This window comes from Macaca fascicularis, chromosome 16 (genome assembly GCF_037993035.2).
Source record: "Macaca fascicularis isolate 582-1 chromosome 16, T2T-MFA8v1.1".
NCBI classification, from domain to species: Eukaryota; Metazoa; Chordata; class Mammalia; order Primates; family Cercopithecidae; genus Macaca; species Macaca fascicularis.
In genome coordinates this window covers 49,171,128-49,194,931 of record NC_088390.1, presented here as the reverse complement: position 1 = coordinate 49,194,931, position 23,804 = coordinate 49,171,128, and the positions used below count along the sequence as shown (strand labels likewise).

General features: G+C 47.1%; 1 protein-coding gene across 40 annotated transcripts in view; it reads left to right on the top strand.

Annotated features, from left to right (window-relative positions):
• MSI2 (musashi RNA binding protein 2) overlaps positions 1–23,804 on the top strand; it is a 432,504-nt gene that overhangs the window by 268,035 nt on the left and 140,665 nt on the right. For all 40 annotated transcript variants that reach the window (XR_010582134.2, XR_010582133.2, XM_045376050.3 and 37 more), the window contains one exon: positions 6,643–6,691. Coding sequence is in view for 38 of the 40 variants with exons in the window: in XM_045376050.3 (XP_045231985.1) it covers positions 6,643–6,691 (49 nt within the window). In the remaining 2 variants the exon portion in view is untranslated. The remainder of the gene's footprint in view (positions 1–6,642; positions 6,692–23,804) is intronic.

Genomic DNA, 23,804 nt, shown 5'->3' with positions numbered 1-23,804 from the left:
CACCATCTGGCTACTTCTAAAATCACCCAGCAAGAATGCCTGGCTCACAATAAATCTTTTGACTCATTAGAAAGAGAGTTCGGCCGGGCGCGGTGGCTCAAGCCTGTAATCCCAGCACTTTGGGAGGCCGAGACGGGCGGATCACGAGTTCAGGAGATCGAGACCATCCTGGCTAACACGGTGAAACCCCGTCTCTACTAAAATACAAAAAAAAAAATTAGCCGGGCGAGGTGGCGGGCGCCTGTACTCCCAGCTACTCGGGAGGCTGAGGCAGGAGAATGGCGTGAACCCGGGAGGCGGGGCTTGCAGTGAGCTGAGATCCGGCCACTGCACTCCAGCCTGGGCAACAGAGCTAGACTCCGTCTCAAAAAAAAAAAAAAAAAAAAAGAAAGAGAGTTCACTCATTCATTAAATGAATTAGGATTAGAGAGGCATCACCCATTGACTTGAGTGGTAATTATTGCTGATTTTCGTGGTGCTCATTTAGTGAGGAACAAGTTGCCAATTTCTCTTGGCGCTTCTAGGATCTCTGTCTCCAACCTTGCTGATGGGGTGAGATTTAGAAGAGGTCCCTCCACACCTTAATACCTGTGTTCCTTGTGGAATGTTCCATGAAGAGTGTGCTCCATGTGGAATGTGGAACCTGATAGTTTAATTCTCTGCCACATTCAGCACTTTCCCTTCTTCTGCCCCTTTTCTGTGCTTTGCTTACTTTCTGGTATTATTTTAGACTGTCTGTCTTCTGATTGTAAGCTTTCTTTGTTGTTTCGGGGGCATTTTTTAGAATGAGGACCATGTATGAGTTAGCTATGGCCACAAGAATGCTGTGTAACTAACCACAAAACTTCAGGGGCAGACAGTAACTGTTTATCTCACGTGTTTGGAGTACACTTGGAGTGGTTCTGCTGATCTTGGCTGGTCTCACTTGCATGCTTTGAGGGTGACTGGCTGTCCACCTATCTAGGCTGGCCTCAGCACAGGGGAGTTGGCCCTGCTCCTTGTGCCACCCATTCTTCATCAGGCTAGCCTGGGCATGCCCTTGTCATGGTGATGGCAGAGGTGCAAGAGAGAACAAGCAGGAACTTGCAAATCCTCTTAAGGCTAGGCCCAAAACAGGCATACTCTTCCCCCCACTGCATTTTATTAGCCCTAACAAATTAAGCCCAGATTCAAGGGATGGAAGTAAACTCCACCTCTTTGGGAGAAGGACAGCAAACTCACTGAGGATAGGGTGTGAGATCATTCATATCGTCAGTCCACCATAGACCTGTGTGAGTTGTCTTTTATTTGTACTTTGGCTGATGGTTTGCAAATAGTGAATGCCTCATACATGTATGTTGCATAAAAGTAAATAAAGTTACCATCTGCTAAGTTTTCTATTCAAGATTGGATTGGCTGCACGATCTAGACATGAGTTTATCTGTTAGGTAGATCTCGACATGAGTTTATCTGTGAATAAGAGTTTATCTGTTAGAAGGAAAGTTTGTGTCATCCTAGTAGAATCTGGACTTTTCTTGCATTGGGTGCAGGGCAATTTGGTTGTCCCTCTTCTTATCATCTTTTCCATCGTGGGATCTAACCATCATCATTTTTAGGATTTTAGAATATAAACGTCTGAGAGAAGGGGAACAAAGAGAGGGAGAACTTTCCACACTGAAGTGGATCAATTGCTCCTAGATGGGAAATTTTGTTTCATGTATTGACCACTGAGTGTATGTTAAAGAGGAAGAAGCAACCTCTGCCCGGTGTCTTTAACCTTTGCTCTTGCTTCTTACCCTTACAGTAGCTCATGGAAAGAGGGGTCTCTGGGCCGGCAGCTGCATCAGCATCACCTGGGAACTTGTTAGAAATGCAAATACTACTGAATCAGTCACTCTGGCTGTGAGACCCCGGGAGATCTGTGGCTTAACAGTCCCTCTGATGATGATTCTGATGTGGATGATGTTTGAGAATCCCTGCCCCAACTCCAGCAGCCATAGAAACTAACAGATTAGGTCCCCTTTGTTGACTCTCACACACTTCTGAGGATATTACAGCATAGTCTGAACCGTGCAGTAGTCAGAAGTGTGTTCAGTACCTTCTGGTGTCAGGACATTCCCCACCAGCTCACCTAAATGTTACTTTACTTTGCTTTCTATTTTTTTGGCAGGGGCCGGGGTGGGGAGTTGTTTTTTGAGACAGGGTCTCACTCTAGCTCGGGCTAGAGTTCAGTCATGGTTCACTACAGCCTCAATCTCCCAGGCTCAAGCGATCTTACCACCTTAGCCATCTGAGTAGCTGGGACCACTGGTGTGCGCCACAATGCCTGGCTAAGTTTTTAGTTTTTTTTTTGTAGAGATGAGGTCTTGCTATATTGCCCAGGCTGGTCTCAAACTCCGGGCCTCAAGCAGTTTTCCCACCTCAGCCTCCTAAAGTGCTGGGATTACTAGACATGATCCACCATATCCAGCCTATTTTGTTCTTTCATTCACAAAGATACACCACTAAAGATGCCAGGGCCATTATCTCAAACCTGCCCCAAGTTATTACAAGGCACATCTCAAGGTTGGAATAAGCTCCTTTTCCCAAAACAGACCGGGATTCTGCCAGGACATGGGACAAATCATGCTGAGGATCAGATACCTCTTGTCCTTCTCTCTCCCTCGGGGGAGCCACTAGGCCTGCAGGTGCCCATTTTAGGTACAAAGAACTTTGTAAGGCAGGTGAGCGCATTGTCAATGTGAAGTAAGTACCAGTGTTAATCGTAAGGATGAGGGTGGTGTCCCTAGAGGGGGTGTTTCATAAGGGGTTAGAGAAACTCCTGTTCCTGGCTGGGCACGGTGGCTCACGCCTGTAATCCCAGCACTTTGGGAGGCCAGGGTGGGCGGATCACAAGGTCAGGAGTTCGAGACCAGCCTGACCAACATGGTGAAACCTCCTCTCTACTAAAAATACAAAAATTAGCTGGGCATGGTGGCACGTGCCTGTAATCCCAGCTACTTAGGAGGCTGAGGCAGGAGAATCGCTTGAACCCGGGAGGCGGGGGTTGCAGTGAGCCAAAATCACGCCATTGCACTCCAGCCTGGGTGACAGAACGAGACTCTGTCTCAAAAAAAAAAAAAAAAAAGAAAAAGAAAGAAAAAAGAAAAACTCCTATTCCCAGCTTCCCCTAAGCTTTTGGGCTCTCCTAGCATCTTGAATGAGGCCTGGCCTGTGTGTTCATGTTGATGAGTCTTCATAGCCCCCTGATCTACCTGGGTTGTGTGTGTGTGTGTGTGTGTGTGTGTGTGTGTGTGTGTGAGAGAGAGAGAGAGAGAGAGAGAGAGAGAGAGAGAGAGAGAGAGAGACAGAGAGAGAGGGAGACAGAGACAAAGACCGAGACCACGAGAGTTATCAGCTTGCTGGCTCTGGGTTGAATACCAGTTACCTTAACTGTGCCCCTTATTTTCCTTTGACTCACACAAGCCGCTTCTGTTTGATTCACATAGAACCGTGAGAAACAGTCTCGTATGTGAGGCTGTGTTTTTCATTCTATTCAGTCTTTGTATATTCAAATTCTTCTAGTTTCAGCTCTTGCTGTTCTGCCAGATTTCCATCGCATTGATGGCTTCTCTGAATTAATAAGTGTTTTGCAATTGCTGAAAAGTTTTCTACCCCCAAGCACTGGGACTTATCCATATTGATTTTCTTTCCCTTTCTCTTTCCTCTCTAGCTCCTTCTTAGACGTTGTATTTTGTAACGTGTTAATAGAATTTTTCGTTCGCCCTGACACTTTATCTATTCAGGAGGTCTTTGCGAGCCCCATTGTACAGCGGGACTACAGAGGAAAGAGCTCTATTCTTTACGACAATGGTTGCCCTAAAAACATATACAGATCCTCCCCCACGCTCACCAGGGTGGAGCGAATGTTGAGAGGGCAGTATTAGAAAACGTCCAAACTTAGGAAGGAAAAGGGGAGCCAATTATGCACTGTTGAAAGGAGGTTTTGAAAATACATTAAAAAAAAAAAAATCCCAAACATTTATTTCCTAAGGGACTCCGAGTCCCAGTACCAAAACGTGGCCAGCACAGAAGGGTGGCTGTTTTCCTTACTGTTAGGCATTTTCAGTTCAAAATAAGGATTTGGCAAACGTCTTGGAAAATACGGAGATGGGTGCAAAACAGATGTCACATTTACCTGCGTGATACCCGGCAGGCCTCACCCCCCACCCACCCACACCCCAGGCGTTCGCATTCCTATCGAGTCCCAGGGTCTGAGTCTGAGATACCATATGCTCGAGTGTGACTGCTCTGTGTACAAACACACCAGTAGATCTTATGGTGATTTTGCGTGTGTGGTGCATGGGAGGCGGAACGGCTGTTGTGTATGTGGCCCCAGCAGGTACCTGTGGGGGGCTCTTGAAGCCCGCCCAAAAGGAGTTTGTCCTGCCTTGGATGGGCATGGGGACAGGGTGGTGAAGGAACACCTGTTTTAAGGGATCTCCAAACTAGCCTTGCCCACTCCCACCATCCTGGTGCCTGGGAGAGAGAGGGCAGCTCCCTGCTGGAGGAGCCACCATGCCAGGCCATTTGCCTCCCAGTAACTGACTTCAGAAATGGGGAGCAGAAGGGGAAGGCCCCGGGAGCCTGTTTGTTCAGGCTTGGTTGCCTAGCAACAAAAGGGGGCCCTGACTTGAGAAGAGATTTTTAAGCCAGGCCATTCCCTTTGAGGTTTATGACCGGCTTGCCTACCCCCATCTTCCATTCTTACCTTGACTTTGCTCTTCCCCCTATTATATTTGATCGCATCTAGAAAAATACATTTGATTTGTCTGCAGGCACCATTTTAAACCTCGGTTTATTGCTTTGCCCAGTGTCTTCCCCTCCATTGGAGATTGTAGTCTGGGAGGAGTGAGGCATGAATAGCCCACGACTGCTTTTCTCAAAGGGATTAGCGCCGGCCCCCAAGCTCATTTGTGAGCCTTTGAGTGCACATCAACGGTGCTCGGTCCTTCTCAGCCACAGGCACACAGTGAAATTGCTCTGAGGACAGGGCCTCCCCGTTAACAGTTTTACCCACCCACAGCCACACGGGTTGGGTTGTGTTTTTACCGTCAACCTTGAGCACAGAGTGAATGAAGAGAGTAGGCTGCACGCTGGTCAGACCAGGTGCCCTCCCCCGGTGAGCAGCTGAAGGGTGAGGACAAACGCCTGTGCTAAAGATGTGTACTCTGTGGGATAAAGGAGTGGGTCATAAATACTCATAAAAGGAGTGTATTCCAGAGCGGAATCTGGTTCATTCAGTGTGAGTTCCTTGAGCTCTCTGTGGGAGTTAAGTGTGGACCCTGAAATCTTATTGCCAGAAATATCCAGAAGGGGTTACAGGATGCGTGGGAGGGGTCTGGAAGGGATTAGCAAGAGAGACAGAGGATGCCTTTGGTATTTTATTATGTTCTTCTCTTTGATGTTTTTAAAAAGGTCCTAGCATCAATATATTTGTTTGCTGGTACTGCCATAATAAAGTAACGCAGATTGGAGGGCTAAAACAACAGAAATGTACTTTTTCACAGTTCTGGAGGCTAGAAGTTCAAGATCAAGGTGTGGCGGGGTTGCTTTCTTCTGAGGCCTCTCTCCTTGGCTCGCAGATGGCCCGTCTTCTCCCTGCGTCAGCACATGGTCTTCCCTGTTTGTGTTTGTGTCCTAATCTCTTCTGATAAGGATATCAGTCATATTGGATCAGGGACCACCCTAATGATCTCATTTTAAATTAATTACTTCTTTGAAGAACCTCTCTCCAAATACAGTCACATTTTGAGGTGATAAGGATTAGAACTTCAACTCTGAATTTTGGGAGACAGTTGAGCCCATAACAATCAGGATGTTCAAGCTTCATTGTGTATCACTAAAAACAATTCATATATCCATTAGAAGGGCAATAATTAAGAAAGCTATGGCTTCTTACGCTGGGAAATATGCATCGGTCAAGATAGTATACATGATATACTAACCTGGGAATTGTTTGCCATGTTGTAATGTCGCGGGTTAACAAAAGGAAAAATTCTATATACTATATGATTTAAACTATATTGAAATAGGTGTAGTTTTTTCTTTCTTAAAAAAAAAAAAAAAAAAAAAACAACTCTAGGCCCAGAGCAGTGGCTCACACCTCTAATCTCAGTGCTTTGAGAGGCTGTGGCAGGAGGATCACTTGAGCCCAGGAGTTCAAGACCAGCCTGAGCAACACGGTGGGACCCTGTCTCTAAAAATAAATAAATAAATAATTACAATAAAAATAATAAAAATAAAAATAGCTGGGCATGTTGTAGTTCCAGCTGCTCAGGAGGCTGAGGCAGGAGGATCACTTGAGCTCAGGTGGTCAAGGCTACAGTGAGCCATGATGGTGCCACTGCACTCTAGCCTGGGTGACAGAGTGAGACCCTGTCTCCAAAAATAAAAAGCAGACCCTGAAGGGAACTATATAAGATATTAACTGTAATTGTGTGGGGTGGAAAGGCCACTAATTTTTTTTTTCTTTCTACTTTTTTGCATTTTCAGATATTTTTTGATAAGCAACTATTACTTCTATAATGGAAACTACCCCCTCACCCCTCCCCCATGCATATAATGTTTTGTGTACTTTCTTAAAATTCCTAAAGCAACCTTTATTCTATATTTGTTTTGCAGGTGGAAGATGCAATGCTGATGTTTGATAAAACTACTAACAGGCACAGAGGTAAGATTACCCCAGTGTAAGAGGGTTGAGTTCACCCTCTCCTGGCCTCTCTCTCTGTCATCCCCAGTCCCACTGACAAAAGATCCAGTGAGAGTCCGGAGTCAAGCAGGTAGAGGTGACCATCCTTTGAAGATCTTTATTCACAGAGGGTTCCAGTAGCACGAAGAGTTCCAGAACTGGATAGTTGGAAAACCATTTCCTTCTGGCTTGGGAACTCCTGTTTGGTTATGCAGCCATCCCCAGCACACCCATTCAGATATACCTCTCTAATCCCGCCTTTCTTGGTCCCTGGCTAACCTTGGCACTAAGAGATCCAAGGGGAAATTATTCACAGCAGTGACTCAATTGAGTTATCAATTTGCATTGAAGGAGGTTCTTTAGGAGCAGACTGTCAATCTAAAGAGCCAAAAAATCAAAATAAAACTTTGTAGGTTCGTTGGGTATGTAGCGATTACAGCCTTGGGAATGCCCCGTGGGGCCTCTGGAATGTGTAGAGGGCATCTGCACTTAATTGTACTTTTCCCTGTGCTGCTTCTGTCCTGTCCACTTTACAAAAAACGGATCTTGACCTGGAGTCTATGAACCTCTGAAATGACATGCAAAATGTTGTATGTTTATACTTTTCTTGGGTGAAGATCCCTAGGTTTGGACAAATTCTCAAAAGGGTCTCCGGCCCTGCCCTTAGTCTCTTCCTTCCCCAAAAAGAACACATTAAATTTATTGCTTTGAACAGAAAAGTTGGAGGCATCTAGAAAAGTCCTCCCTGGAGGTAGCAGAGTCAAAGGAGGTGATGACTTAGCGTTCTGTTCTCCGGAAGCTCAGGTTTCTGGGGTTCCTATTAACAGGGTGTTAATGAGCAGAGCTTCCTAAGGGGGTGGCAGGAAGTGGTGTGCTGGTGCCCTTGAGGGAGGGAGCCTGCGAGTGAGCAGCATTTCCTTGCCACTTGGATTGCATTTAGATGTTTCCTGTGTTGTTTACATTCCTGCTGTCACCTGTGATTAGAAGCAGTTACCCAGCGCTGACTGTATGTCTTTCCTGTTTGGAGAAGGCAGAGTGAGTGAAAGGCAAGAACGAGTGGAGTGGGAATCGTTGCTGGAGGGGCTGGGAGAAGGAGGGGGATATCCTGAGTGCGCCTGGTAATCTGGCTTCGAATGCATCCCTCTACAGCATCCTCAGAACGGGAGAGTTGAGCGTTGGGTGCATAACAGTGGTGTCAAGTGGTATTTATGGAGGGAAGAGATGGCAGGGGGTGGAGGGTGGGGAGCAGTGGAGAAGCAGGGAGAGAAAGGAGGGGCTTGCAGGTGTGGAATGATCGGCTTTGTCCACCGCATTGCTGGGGAGTGAGAGCCCAGAGAGTGAGATGGAGTTGGTGCCCGTGGTGGGTAATTCAGGGTTATCCTCCATCGTCATCCACTTTCTGTCGATCTAGCTTTATGGTTTCCAAGCCCGACTTGCAGATGCATCTCCTAATGTGACCTTCGCAGCAGCCCCCGGAGGGTTGTTGTGACATTGGGAAAAATCACTTAACTTCTTTATGCCTCAGTTTATTCATCTGTAGGATGGGGGTAATCATAGAACCTCCTCACAGGATTGCTTGGAGAGTGTAATGCCAAGCAGCTAGTCAGTTGTGCATAAATCTTACCTCTTATTACTAGCATTATCATCACCTCCATCTGGTTGGCAAAATAACCAAGGCTCAGAGGAGGCAACTGAGAGACCCAGAGCTGAGCAGGGTCTCAGGACTGTTGATTTCAAATTCTGCTTTCTCTGCTGTGTCCAGATGGTATTGCGTTTGTTAAAAGGAGCACTGCTGGCTGTTTATTTTCTGGTGGGTGATGCCCATTTGAATTTGGCACCTGGTGTTCAGTGTTAGAATTCATAATCCTGGGAGATTCCAGAGTTGCCCCCAGGTGCTACTGTTGTCCTTTTAGTTTGCAAATCAATGAAAGTATTTTTTGATCTGCTGTGTGTCAAGCCCTGTGATGGGGGCTCACACTGGTATCGTCTCATTAACTCTCAGAGCTGGGCAGGGAGAGGACTGGTCATGGTAGAGGTGGGTTTGAAACACAGGACTTTGGACTTCTGGGTGGAGGCCCAGAGGATGTGCCAGGAAAAGTTCTCTATTTTTAACCAGATCCCTGTTGCTGTGGGTGAAGCCTCTTCCCTTTTTCCAAAAGGGAGAAAAGAAGGTGCTGGGCCGCAGAGATGATGGGGTGGCGGTTCGTCTGGGATGGGCACGGGAAGAGTGTGTTGCCGTTGTGAGGTGGAGGACGGTCTGTTGGAGGGCCCGCTGCCCAGAGTGGCTTTGGGACGTCATTGTTGGCTCTCCAGGAGTCCTGGTGGGCACTGGCAGGAAGGAGCATGGGCAGGGCCTTGGTGCATGCACGCTCCTGCCCCCAACCAAGCCAGGACCTCTGCGAGCACCCTCGGACCTGCCAGAGCTGAAGATGCCTGCAGTGGGGGCAGGACCAACTCTAAAATGTGTGGTGCCCAGAACTAGAGGAAAGGCAGGGCCTCCTATTCAAAGATGATTGAGAAGCTGGCCTGAGGGGCTGCAGCCTGTGGAGGGGGGATACATGCCAGGAAACCTCAGCAGGAGAGAGCCGTCATCCCACTGCCCTCCCTCTCATCCAGCGCCCTCCCACTCCGCGTTGCTGTTTCTGTGTGGTTGGGAGCACCGGCCCATACCCATGTCCCACCCCCTCAAGATACCTGAGGAGGCATTTCTCTTTGAACTGGGTGCTAAAGCTGGTGTAATACTTCACTGCATTTAGAACATTTAAGGGAGTGAAAAGAAAATTGTTTTTTAAAAAGAAGAACATATCACAGCAGAGGCACAGATCATGTATGTGGAGGGAGCCAGCCGCACATCTGTGGCCTGATGGAGTGTGCATTTGGAATCAGGTGATAAGCACAAGGAAATAAAATCCTCATGCAGCCACCTTGCCCCAACCTTACCTTCACCTCCTCGGTTCCTGCTGTCCATGATCTTATCAAGAGGAAAGTGCTGTAGTGGCAGAAGTTGAGGACATCTCCCTGGCTGGTGCCACCTCCTGCTCTCTTCTTAAAGAGACCCAGACAATCGACCCAGAGTTGTTGTCACAGCACATGCTTGGCACTTGTCCTCAGACTCCTAGCCCAGCCCTGTGGGGCGGCCTCGGGCCTCAACTCATCCTCACCCCAGGAATTTTGACAGCTACCTGTGTGTCCTTGGAGCTGTGTGACATGAGCTGTGTGACAGTTGCTGCTCAGGGATAACCACAGGGAACTGGGCTTAACATCTGATGAGCGTCAGGTGGGCCAGGCTCCCAGGCCCCATTCGGTCTCCACTTGCTGTTAGGAGCCACAGGTCAGAGCAGAATTTGCACTCTTTGCTCCCACCGGTCACCTCCTGTCCCTGCTCCCTGTTGGTCTCTGTTGGGGCAGGGATGCCCTCAGTTCCATCTGCACGGCGGCAGCTTGTATCTCCCATCCACAGGAGCACCAGCCTGGGCCTCACTAGCGCCACGGGAGAGAACCCGGGACCTAGGAGAGAATGAGCCTCCTGCAATGTATGTCTTCCACCCTGCAGGCAGGAAGAGGGTCCCGCGTTCAGTCTGTGACTCCCAGTGGGTGGAACCCTGGAGATGTGGGGGCTCTCACCTTTCTCCTTACAGGCAGGGCTTCCTCCAGCTTCTGCTGCTCCCATGACATTTTTCCTGGGGCACGTTCCCTAACTCTCTGAGCATCTCAGGTTCTTCCTCTAAGAAATAAGAGACCTGGGATTGATGAGCCCCAGGACCTGAAGTATGTTTCTGGCCTTTAGCTTTTTAACTGTGAGAATGTTCAAGATGAATTCCTTTGCTATTTGTGTGAGTACGGAGGGAGCGAGCAGTTGTTGCAGCTTGGGTTCCCTGGGAAGCAACTCTAGGAAGGGATTAGCAAGTGGGAGGCTTATCCAGAAGTGCTGTTGATCAGGAGAGGGCAGAGGCAGAAGCTGACTTGAGATGCCCTTCTGCAATGGGGTGGTCCTTCAGGGGTCGCCAGCTGGGGGTGGGAGTGGCATCCTTGATGCCTGCACGCTGGCCTGTCATCGGGTACAGCTCACCCCATGAGGCTGATGTGACCTGGGCTTTCCCCGGGGAAATCCTGGAGGGGACTTCCAGCTGGGGACTGTCTTCCAGCAGCACTCCCAGCAGCTGGGAAAGAGGTCCTTCATTCCTGAAGGGGATCTGAGCATCCTGACGCAGCACCCACTGTGATGGTGTGGGGAGTTCTGTTGCTTTCTAAGCAGGCCATGTTAGCAATCTTGATAGAAACAGCCAACACTTTCTGAGCACTTACACACCAAGTGCTTAGCACAGTGCTGGCACCTACCATTGAATCTTGATGACAAACAGCCATAGGTGAACCGAGCTGCCCAGAGTCACACACTGGTCAAAGCAGAGCTTGGACATAAACCCAGCCTGTCTGACCCGGAGCTCAGGCTCTTACACTCTGCAGCATTGAGTAAGGCAACTGGTTAAAGCAGAGGAGTTGGTCATTTTAAGGGTTTAGTATTTCCCCATTTTGTGTCCTTCTCCACACCAGCCTTCTTGCTGGATGACCATGCTCCTCCATTTCCACTTGGAGAAACTAAGGCACGTAAGTTTGAAATATTGCACAGCAGATTCCTGCAGCCAGATAAGGAGCAGAGCTATAGTTAAAACCTGGATGCCAGCCGGTGCCGTGACTCACATCTGTAATCCCAGCACTTTGGGAGGCCGAGGCGGGTGGATCACCTGAGGTCAGGAATTCGAGACCAGCCTGGCCAACATGGTGAAACCCCGTCTCTACTAAAAATACAAAAATTAGCCGGGTGTGGTAGTGGGTGCCTCCTGAAATCCCAGCTACCCAGGAGGCTGAGGCCGGAGAATCACTTGAATCCAGGAGGTGGAGGTTGCAGTGAGCCAAGATTGCGCCATTGCCCTCCAGCCTGGGCAACAAGAGTGAAACTCTGTCTCACGAAAAATAAAACAAAAACCTGGATGCCTCCCTTGGCCCTGTCCCTCACTTCATTTCCTGGCCTTCCATACAATGATCTGTGCCTGGGGGAGAGGAGAATGGTGGCTTTCCAGTTTTCTCAGTCACTTCATTTGCTCTCTGAAAGTTGTTAGAGGTGGTCTGGAAAACACTGGGCTGATCGTCAATGGATTTAATCATTAGGAGGGGGAAGTTTGTTGCTTTATCCTTGTAAAAGTCAGATAAGATCTTGGACTCAAGGCATTAAGTATTGATCCCAAGGTGGGGCTGGAGGGGAGGGACAGGGAGGGCAGAGGCAACAAGGTGCTGTCCTTCCAGTTTGTTCTGTTGTTGGCAGGAGGCCGTAGACAGCCAGCGGGAGGGAGGGGGGAAGGGTGCAGTGGCCAGCTGTCTCTCCAGTGTCCCCACAACCTCAGCCCTGATGGAGAAAGTGGAATGCGGGCATGTTGCTTGCTGAAATAATCTCACACTCACCTCCTTATGGGGGAAGGGAGCGCTCCCCATTGTGAGGGTCACTGTAGAGGAACCTCAGCTGTCCTTCCCTCCAATTTCAGGACCCTGGGTTCCTGAGCCCTGCACAGCTGGGTTCCTCCAGGGAAGATCGGGATGGTTGAGGCCTAGTTGAAAGCAGGTGAGGAGTCTCTGAAGCTAATCCCATAGCCTGGTGAGAGAGTGGTTTCTGGCAGAGGACATCCCTGTGGCCTTCATTACCCAGCAGGCCTGCTTGCCCTGGGACATTGCCAGAGGCAAAGGAACAGGAGACACTGGGAGAGAAATAAAGCTTCGTGTGATGGATGACTCTTCTCCCAGCAGTTAGCAGTTGCTTATTAAATGCAATGCTAATGTCTTTGGAGAGGAGTAACAGCCCTGAGACCCCCTGGAAGCCGGTGGGATGGTTTTGTGCGCCCCAGCGAGCACCATCAGTGTCAGGCCTCTTGGACTGAGAGGGTCCTTTCCCAGAGTGGCTGCGGTTTATCCCAGTTCCTGGGCTGGAAAGGCGCAGTGGTAGGGGATCCAGCCAGAGGGAGGAGCATCCAGGCAGGTGGCCTGAGAGCTTGGGTTCTTCCAGGCGCTTGCTCAGTCTCTGTCCCAAAAAGCAGTTGGCCGAAGTTTAAGGTCTTTGTAATTTGCGTAATCAGTTTATTTATTTAAATGGTGCCAGTAAGATGTAACTTAAGCTGTGATAGAAGATAATGATTTCCTAAGGAGGAAAAACAGCCCTTAATGTCTTGAATACCTGCCAGACACTCACTTTTGAAATGACCTCTGAAGTCCAGATTGACTCTTTTATGTACGATATATAAAGATGCTTAAGAATTGCACTGTAATTATTTGTTTATTGGTGTCTATTTCTCAAAAAAAAAGGGGGGGGCATAGAAAAAGAGTTTCACAAAGGTATAGGTTACATTTTAAAATAATTTAAAGCATTGCTTCACTTGTAGGTGTGGCATGTCAGATATAATGTATGCATGTCCTTCCTAATGAGAGTCTAACATTCTGGCTTTATTTACCTAGGGAAGAATGTTGGGACAGTATAAGCTGTAGATGTGACTTTGTAGGATGGAGAAAGAAGTGTGTTTGACAAAAACGATCAGATTCTCTGGCCGGAAAGCGCACAGTCTAAGAGAAGGGTTGTTGGAGGGAGTCGAAAGTATGATAAGGATGTGTAGAATCACAGCTGGTGATGACACTTTCGCTGATGTGACAGGAGGGCAGCCTGCAAAAGATTGGCTCCCACGCTGCCCTCGGTTGGAATCTGGAGCAGGATTTGCTGCTTGTCTTCCCTACTGGAATTTTACCAGTAGTATTTTCCCCACCTCTCAAATCTGCTGTTATCTTTTTACTAATTGCTGATGGTGCTAAGGACCCATCAAACCCTCCCCCAAGTCTGAGATGTGTTAAGGGGTTTATGGGAAGCCTGTAAACCAACAGTTGGTCAGTATTGGTATTGATCCTATTTCTGCACCAGGATTAGAAGCCACTTGACAAGAAAGCGGACAGTCTGTCATAGACCACCATCAACAGCCAGGGTTCCTGGCTGCCCAGAGCTTTCAGTTTAGTCCGTAGTGTGATGTAACATGCCAGCTGGGTTCTCTTATGTAAGTTCAGGGTCCTAGATGGGGTTAGATGAAATCCAGTTCTCTTTCCAGAGTGGACCATTGTCGGGTGGCGGAGGGTGGGGTAGGGGGGCAACTGTTTAAGAAAGACATTGACCAACAGGAGTCTAGGAGAGAATGGTGAGAATGGGGTAGAAACTCAATATGATTGAGTCTCCTCTGGTCCAGCTTGGGTAAAGAGGCCTTGAGGGGAGCAGAGAGCTGTGATGTGGTCATGCATTGCTGCCTTTGGGTACTTAAAGAGATTCTGCTGGAAAAGAGTTCTGTGTAGCCTCAAAGTTGGGCACACTTGAGTTAGAACAAGGAAGAATCGCCCAGTCCGACAGTGACAATAAGAGGACAGCCATTGCCTCTCTGCCAGATTCTCCAAACCCAAGGTTCTGTGCCTCCAGCTGGGCTCATTCTAAAGCTGGGACTGTGTGAGGGGGTGGGGATGCTGCGTGCCCACCGTGAGGGGCACACCCGCCTCTTCACTCCCTTGCAGGGCTGTATCCCCAGGCCCTGTAACCTTGCAGCAACGGAGGGCAAAGGAAGGGGGTGGGATAGTCAGCCCACCCTTTGCCATCTTTCAGAGACCAGCCCTGGAGCTGTCTGCACATTTTATTTTCTCGTTAAATAAACACCATTAGCCTTCCTGAGAAATTGGTGCAAACATGACCTCGCAAATAACCAATTAAAAGGGTAGGGTTGAAGGGGAATGTGAATTTGAAAACATGTAGAGGAGGCCATTAAAGATTCCTGTAGAATCTGGCAACATCGATCCGAGACCTTAATTTTATTTCTGACAGGAAAGCAAGGAGTGTGCTTTAATTTTTTTTTTTTCCCCCTGAGCTAACTCAATTCCGGAAGCGCCCATTCCGGCGCTGTCTCTTGAGATATTAATCAACACAGTAGCTTGGTTTCTGTTCACCTGCTTTTCTTTGGAGACACGGAGTAATACAAAGCCCTCAACTTCCTAGCAACAGGGCTGGGGGACAGGGTGCCCAGGGCGAGAGGGAACTTGCAAAGCCAGTGGGAATTTGGTACCGGGATGAGCTGTGCTTTTTTGGCCAAAATATAAATCTTAAACTTCTTTCCTTTGGAATAAAAGCCCTGGCACCAAAAGGGTGGTGACCTAATAGGTCTTCCTGCCTCCCCCTGCTATGGCCCACGGAAGCAGTAAGGGAGTGGGCTCAGGGTCAGCAACTTCATTGACCCAGAAGTGGTTTTTTGTAGAGAGGGACAATGAATCTTTTGTTTGGTCCTGTTCCCATAGAGGCCCAGGCTTTGACTCTCACAACATGGTTTAAGATCTCGGTGAGGGCAGAGTGTGGAGGTCTGAAGAGAAGGGAGTCTTTAACATGGCAGCTTGATTAAAAGCACCCCCTTTCTTAGCATCACGGCACTGCCAGTGGCTGGAGAGGGCTGGGCCAGGGGTCGTTGCAAGCCCTGGGTGGGCTGGAGAGGGCTGCCTCCCCGTTGGGACTTAAGATTCCTAGAGGGGTCCCGGTTATTATGCACCTCCAGACTTGAGCTTCTGTTTTCAGTTTGTGGATCAGAGGGTACACGCTATCCCGTCTGTATCTGTATATCAGCGTGGTATGCTGCAAAGAGCTTGAGTTTTAGAGTTGGTCATACTCGGTTTCAGATCCCAGCTTTCCCTTGGGCGTGATATCAGGCAAGTTACAGATGTTTTGCTCCCTTGCTAAGGTAACATACCCGCTCTGTAGGAGTTAAATGATTCCACTTGCATAGTGCCCACTGCACATGGAGAGTGCGGGGCAGCCTGGGTTCTTCCCCTTCCCCCTTAAGTGAAATCACCTGCTTAACTTCTTTAGGCAAACTAAAATCTGTGTTTGAGTTTTGGGGATCCCAGTCTTGAAAAATAAAACCCTTTTGTGGTTGTTTTTTTCCTCTGCTTTGCACACACACATATGCTCGCATGTGCATGGAATATCTTTGAAAGGATACCTGCAAAATTGGTAACAAGGAGTTAGAAGTTCATATTGGTTAAGATCACACGCTCTGAAGCAAGACATATCTAAGCTCTGTGACGTAATAGCTGTGTGATCTTGGGCAACTTACTTATCCTCTCTGTGACTCAGATTCCTTATCTATAAAATAGGACATTGGGTTAGCCTGAGGCTTACGCCATTTAATGAGAATAAAGGGTTTGGAACAGTCTCTGGCCAGAGTAAACACTCAAATATGTTTTATGCACTTGTGCATATCATATGCAGATGTACATACATGAAAAAGTGTTTGCTCCTTTTTTATGGGGAAGAGAATTAAGTGACCTGAGATAGAGACATGGAGGGAATCTTTCTATTATATACTCATTTACATTTTGAATTTTTGTACCTTATGTACTTATTACCTATTCATTTACTTCTTTAGTGTGAGCTTTTAAAATTTATTCCAATTTAAACTGTCAATGCAGTAATAGAACAACATGAAAGAGACTTTTTGAAAGAAAAAAAATTTACCAGCCAGGCTCAGTGGCTCACGCCTGTAATCCCAGCACTTTGGGAGGCCAAGGTGGGTGGATCACTTGAGGCCAGGAGTTCAAGACGAGCCTAGCCAACATGGTGAAACCCCAGCTCTACTGAAAATACAAAAATTAGCCAGGCATGATGGCATGTGCCTGTGATCCCAGCTACTCGGGAGGCTGAGGCAGGAGAATTGCTTGAACCCAGAGGCAGAGGTTGCAGTGAGCTGAGATCATGCCACTGCACTCTAGCCTGGGTGACAGAGTGGGATGCTCAAAAAAAAAAAAAAAAAAAAATTACTCCATCCTAGCACCCTACCACAATAACTATTGTTTGCCTTCTTCCTGGCATGCACATAAAATGTTTTTAAAGTTGGTTGTAACTGTGGGGTTAATATTTGTTGAGCGAGGTGTGGGCGCTGCCTCATCTGAGTTTTCTGTCCCGCCAGGGACACCCAGGAGTTCCAAACCAGCAAGATGTGATTCAATGCAGCTGACCATCCTTCACCTCTGAGTCTCCTCTGTCTTTTTGTTTCCATAAACAGATGATCTGATGGATAGATGAGGATTTTCTTAGTAGTTTCTGCTCTTCCCAGACAACGTGCTATTATTAGAATAGCCAGACTGGCCCTGGTCTGAAAAGGAGCCTGGTTTGCACCAGTTCATCCAAGACCAGAGGGGAGGAGGGCCAGAACAGGGAGGTCCTCCATCCCAGGAGTTCAAAGCGCTTCATAATTCAAGTTTTTAAAAAGTTAAAAGCATTTTTCTACCCCAAGTTATGACTAGTAAACATGTAGGGACCTTACACAGCGTGGCAAATGCAGAATCTTCCTCTGCATTCCCATTGTTTATAGCTTAGGAGTCAAGGCAATACCTGGTTAATGATGCTTGTGAAGTGTCTGGGCCGTGTGGCAAAGGGATAAGAGCTTAGGTCTAGATTCACACTGCAGGACTCACTTTCCAGAGCAACCACTAATCAATTGCTGTGTGACCCTGGACAAGTTACTAAATCTCTCTGAACCTCAGTTTTCTCATCTATTAAATGGTGTTAATGTTATTAACCCATGGACTTGGGAAGTTTAAGTGAGATAGTTTATCTGTGTGAAACATCTGATGCTTGGAAGGCTATCTGTAAATGTTAACTTCATCATTATCATATTAATTACTGTTATTTTACTACTAAGAATACTGTGACTGTCATTACTTTGGGAAGGGAGGCTCAGGCTTGCTGATTGGAGAGAGTGTTAACATCCTAGATGGCTGCTGGCAGGTGCTGTCAAGTTTTCCACCTTGAAGGGTGTTACGGGCTGAATTTTGTCCTCCAAAAACATAAATTGAAGTCCTTATCCCTAAAAGATACCCCAAAAGAAGTCCTAACCCCAAAAAGATAAGTTGAAGTACCTCAGAATGTGACCTTATTTAGAAAGAGGGTCTTTGGAGGTGTAATCAGGTTAAGAGGAGGTCTTAGTGGAGTGAACTGATCTGACCACAGTCCTTATAAGAAGGAACATGTGAAGAGAGAGACAGGGAGATGGCCACATAACCTCAGAGGCAGGGACAGGGGCAGTGTGGCTGCAAGCCAAGGATTGCTGACCAGACCAGAAGCTAAGAGAAGAGCCTGAAACAGATTTTCCCCTGAGCTTTCAAGAGGGCGTGGCCTTGCCAACACCTGAATTTCAGATTTCTCGCTTTCAAAACTGAGAGTAAGTTTCTGTTGTTTTAAGCACTCCCGTTTGTGGTAGCTTGTTACAGCAGCCCTAGGAAAATAATAGGGCAAAGCAGAGCTTCCTGCCCAGTATGTCCCCTTGCTCACTACTGGCCTGCAGTCCTGGTGGTCAGACTTATCCTTCTCGCTCTGTGCCTTCCTAGTCACGACCCCCCTTAGCAAAATGATGTGCAAGACAAGTTAGGGAAAAGATCTTTCATTGCAACTGAGAACACAGCCCCCAAAGCCTGACTTGGTTCACACCTTGCCCGAGTCTAATTTACCAAAGACCTTGAAATTGACCTTAGAATGTTAAAGATATATTTTGGTAGACAGAGAGAGAGAGACGCTTGAAGAAGTCTGAAGTTTAAATTTTAATTTAGTGGCCTCCAGGGCTCAGTCATTTCTTTATAAGCCAAGGAATAACCAGTACAGTTATGAGTTGTCAGAATTCCCAGCTCCAGCGACACAAACCATACTCATTAGAACGGTGTTTCTAGCTGGCTCGTTCAACTTGGCAATTCAGGGAAATAATCCAGAAAAAGAAAGGAAGGAAGAAAAAGAAGGAAATCAGGAGAGCTCATGTGTATGACAACATGCACCCTGGCATCCCTATATACCTGACTCCCTTTCTATCCTGAAAAAAAAAAAAAAACAAACAAAAAAACAGCAAGACAACACTGAACTTCAAAAGCTGCCAAACAGACTTCTTAATTTCTTTATGTTGTCCCAGAAGCCCTTTCAGGCAGGATCATTTGCCAAATTCAATCCTGGAGTGAATTTTTAAGCTAAATTAATGCAGTTGGAGGTCAAAATGGCAACACCTACGGGTCTCCAGTTGTAAGGATGCCGGTGGGCACAGCAGTAATTGATCATTATAGCACTCATGTGGATGTGCTTCTCTTAATCCTCTGGTATGGTTGGCAAACCCAGTAGTGTATAAAAATCGCTGCCATGATTTTAAAGTGATCAAAGTTGTACACCTTTGAGCACTCCCTACGCATTTGAAATTTTTCCCTCAACTTGCCACCCATCTTGGTATCAGGAAATAATTGAAAGCGCCTTCTTCCCCTTGAACATGTCCAGCATTGGTGCCTATGTTCTAGCACCCTAGGCAGTGCCGGCGCCTCTGCACCAAATCTGCAATGTGCGTACGCAATGCTGACATCCAATTTATTATCTTGGAGGGCTGGGCTGGCTCATGGATGATTCATGACTCTGCTTTCCACTGCCGCTGGAGGTGACATCATCTATTCGGGACCCAGAATAGACACAGGAGCAACAGTGGGCCGTGTTTTGTGTCTCTCTCACCAGCCCTGGGCTCCCTCCCCCTTGCCACCCCGCTGCTTGGTGTTCACTGAGTGCGAATGGTGGTGACCCGAGGAGCCCGTCGGAAATATCTCCTTAGTAGAAGGTCATAAATGTGTTTCAACACCGTTGCACAATAAAGCAGAGACAGGACCTTCCCCAAAGTTCATCTCTTCCCTTAACGTTCTTCTAGTTGGAATGTAGATTTCACTGACAACCGAAGAGCTGCTTAACTCTGTGGTCAACTTTGATTTTCTCATTTAGAGACAGGGTTGGTTAGGAGAGTCTGGCTGAGATCATTTATCCCAGTCTAGCATTGGACACTCTGTATGATGACTGATTGATGTCACGTTAGATGTTGGAATTAGATTGATGGTTTCCACCCTGGCTGTACATTAAAATCCCCTGGGGAGTTTTTAAGATGTCCTGATGCCTCAGTCCCACCCCAGACCAATTAAGTGAGACTCAAAGATGGAGCCCTGGCGTTGGTTATTTTTAACATTTTTCCAGCTGATGCTAATGTGTAGTCAGGGCTGGGCACCCCCAGGTCACATGACCTTCAAGGAGCCTTCCAGCTTTAAAACCCTTTAAAAAGGCAGTGCTGCTGACTTGGACCAGGTCTTTGAGCCTGATCTGTATCTGGGCAGTCTGGCACGTGTCCTGGTGTTAAGCCCTGGGAGGGGGCATGCCTCCTTCATGTGGGGCCCTTCATGGGTGACTAGGCCAGCTCCATCCGTTGCCTGTGCCCATGACTTCTTGTAATTTTCCTTTGTGGCACTTCTGAGTTCTTAATGACTGTTATTTGCTTGATTATTTGATTCTTATCTGTGTCTTCCACTCTCCTCCTATGTCCCCTTTGCCCAGCAAATACCATTAATCTGTGACAAGAAGGTGGGCACTCACCTTGGTCTCTGTCTTCATTTGCCTGAAAACTGAGAATGGTTCCTACTCACACTTCCCATCTCAACTTCCTTTGCTCTCACAAAACAGAGATGCGGAAGCCCTGTCTGGAGGGGCATGTAGGAGCCACACCTGTCTTCTGAAGAGGGCCTCGGAGACCTAAAGAGATGATTTGGGAACACTGTTTTTCCGGCACCCAAGGAAAGAACCCAGCAAACTAATGAGAGTTTTTTCTTGCTGGCTTAAGAGGGGGGAAAAGTGCCTTTAGTGTTGTCATAGCTGTTCTTAACAGCTGATTTAGAAGAAGGACTGAAAGTATTGGTTTGAATCTAAAGCATCAGTCCTCTTGGGACCCATGCTGCCTGGTCGCTGCCCTGGAGGGCTGGAGGGAGGGCATGCTTTAGCCAGGGGTCTGCGGCAGTGTTTAAAGTGTCTACGCACTTCTCCCCCAGAGGCCAGATAGAGAGAGGTGTGCGCTTACAGATCGAGTTCTAAATTTCCTCCCCACTTCCAAAATCGCTAGTTTTGGCATCTTAAGTCTTCTTTTAATTAAGTTGATTCATTTGCTCTGGAAAGAGTTTTCCTGATTCAGCTAGTATATTTATGTATAAACTACTCTGGAAACACCTGGCAATTTTTCTGAGTGACAATGAGGAAACATAGTTTGAAAATTATGGTTTAATTTGCTCCCTCCCCCACGCTGTCTTACTTTTTAAAAAATGGGTAAGATTTACAAAAGAAGCTTTGTATTTTGCCCATATGTTTTACAGCAGAGATATGTGTATCAACAATACCTAATAATTTCCCTTTATGTAATTTTTAGAACTCTAGCTTTTAATGGACAATTGAATCATTCCTTGGCAAAGAGGAAATCATCTAATTACATGTTTTTATTTATTGTGAATTTGCAGGTAGGCCCCAGAGAGACTGGTGAGCATATATAAAAAGTTAGAATAAACAGCATCTTAATGACTATTTTCAGGAGTGAAAAGCTATGTTGTCACTTTGGGGTTGCATCCCAGCTCTGTGTGTGTTGTGTGTATGTGCGTGTGAGCATTGCTTGCAGAGTGTGTGTGCCTGTGAGTGTGTTTGTGTGTAGGTAGGAGGGCGCAAGGCACATTTGAATTGGACGTGGCCCTTGGTTGGTTTCTTTTTTCTTTTTTTGAGCCAGAGTCTCGCTCTGTCGCCCAGGCTGGAGTGCAGTGGCATGATCTCGGCTCACTGCAAGCTCTACCTCCCGGGTTCACACCATTCTCCTGCCTCAGCCTCCCGAGTAGCTGGGACTACAGGCGCCCGCCACCACGCCAGGCTAAGTTTTTGTATTCTTAGTAGAGACAGGGTTTCACCGTGTTAGCCAGGATGGTCTCATCTCCTGACCTCGTGATTCACCCACCTCGGCCTCCCAAAGTGCTGGGATTACAGGCGTGAGCCACTGCGCCCAGCCGGCCCTCGGTTGATTTCAAAAAATAAACTGGAATCAAAAACACTATAAAGGATCAAAATAGGAAAGTAAACACCTGCCCCTGTTTTATTTTGCTTTATTTTAGGTTTATGGCCTCTTTAGTATGGGACTAATTAAAATCCCCTGATAAGGCCTAGTACCCTGGCCTGGTCATTAGCAGCGTTGTTCACTTTTCCTGGGTAGGATAAGTGGCTTCCAGAAACAAAGTGGTTTGAATCAGAAATGGCACCTCCTGGGTTCATCCCCTTTTTTCTTTTCTTTATAAGGTTCTTTAGCAAAATGCAGGGGGTAGGGCGCTGCAGGTAGCCCAGCGAATCTTGCTGCTGCCAGGGCAGTAGCAGCTGGGGTGGGAAGAGGAGAGCAGCTGGGGTTGTGTTATTAGTCATTCCATGAAGAGATTGATTTGATAAATAATAAAGCAGTGATATTAGCAACACATGCTTGCAGGTCAGATGACTTCGATGAAAACCCCCAGTTAAGTGTGTGTAATGGTTTGACAATATATATGCCTTCTAAAAACATCCTATTTTAAAATGGAAATTGGACTGTTCATGCAATTCTTAGCAAATATGCCAAGACCATTACCAAAGGGAGCTTGGAAATCTGAAGGATGATCTTTCTATTTAATTTGGCCTCTACCCTCCCCCTTTCAAAGGATGCTTAAACTCACTTTGTTTTCCTGTCCTTGCCTTTTCATTTTGTTAACTGTTTTGATTTGTAAAATACTATGCCTCATACTACACTCCTTTATGATGATTTACTGTGCTGTTCTTATCTTTCACCTTAAATCCTTGATAAGAGCATTTTAAAAATGAAATTGCTACCTGACACTATTATAAAATCTTGGCTGGCAGCCAGTGGAGAAACAAGCACGTTTGGTGGGGGAGGTTGGGGCAGAGAAGGAGACTGAGTTTAGAGAAAGGAAAGATTTTCAAAGGAACTGTATAGCACATTCTCCCCCCTCTGAATTCTGGAACCTCCCCCGCTTTTTTTTTAAGTAGAGCGTTAATGCAACCTCGTAATGCAACCTCGTAAGTGCCTCTTCACTATTGCCTAGTGGACCGTGGGGTGGGCGGTGAGTGAATTGAACAGACAAAGATTCTTTGGGCAAAGGTTATCTGCACTGAAGATGAAACTCCCACATGTCCTTTGCTATGGATTGCAACTGGATGGATGTATGGACCAGACAGATGGATAGCAGTGAAGCGGCTACCATATTTATAGCTAGGAGCACATGCCCTTCTCAACTCCAGACATCCCCACCCCTATTCTGTTCCAGACACATCAAAGCAGAACCCCCTTTAGTTGCAGCAGCTGTGGCAGTCGACTGACCAAAGATGGAAACTTCCGTGTGTTTGTTTGTCTAGAGATCTCCCTTTATCCACAAAGGGCATCACTGATGGGTGGGGGGGATCAGTAAAGAGAGCTGTCTGAAGTAGCAGGTTGTTGAAATTCTAGTATTGTGACTTAATGAACTCTTGTCTTTAATTCCTATGACTTGGAGAAGACAGCCATTCTCTCCCCATAATGGAGCTTGTTAACCCATCTCTGCACTGACTGGTGCTTTTATTATTATTATGACGACTGGAGAACATAAGTCTGAATGTTAGAATAACAGGTTTCCCGAGTGCCTGGCAGAGAAGGGGGTGCATAATGATGATGATCTTTCGTGGGAATAACAGCGGCCACCGGCTTATCTGGCACAGGCGTTATTACATCTGAGTCGCCTGAAGTGCCATTTGTGAAGACCTGGTATTTATTGTCCTAGATTATGGGGGTGGGGGAGGGGGAGGCAGCAGAAGGGACACTTATCATCCCGTCAGGGCGACAGTCGAGGGGCAGCTGCTGGGTGCGAAGGCCACAGTCAGCGGGAGGCCGCTGTGTGTAACTGGCGATGCTGGGGCAATTATGCCCAATTTATCACGCACCTCATGAAAATATAATCCACCACCAAAATGACTGCTTTTGGAAACTGTCTTGTCTCTTTTGAGCCGAGACTGGAGACAACCAGACAAGGTTCGGTGGTAACGAATAAAGAAACATTACTTTCTGAACACAATCTTCTGTCACCAGTCACTTTTCAACAGACATTCAATCAAAATGCTAATAGCAGCGGCAACAAGGGACGGCGGTTATTGTAATACTAATTGATT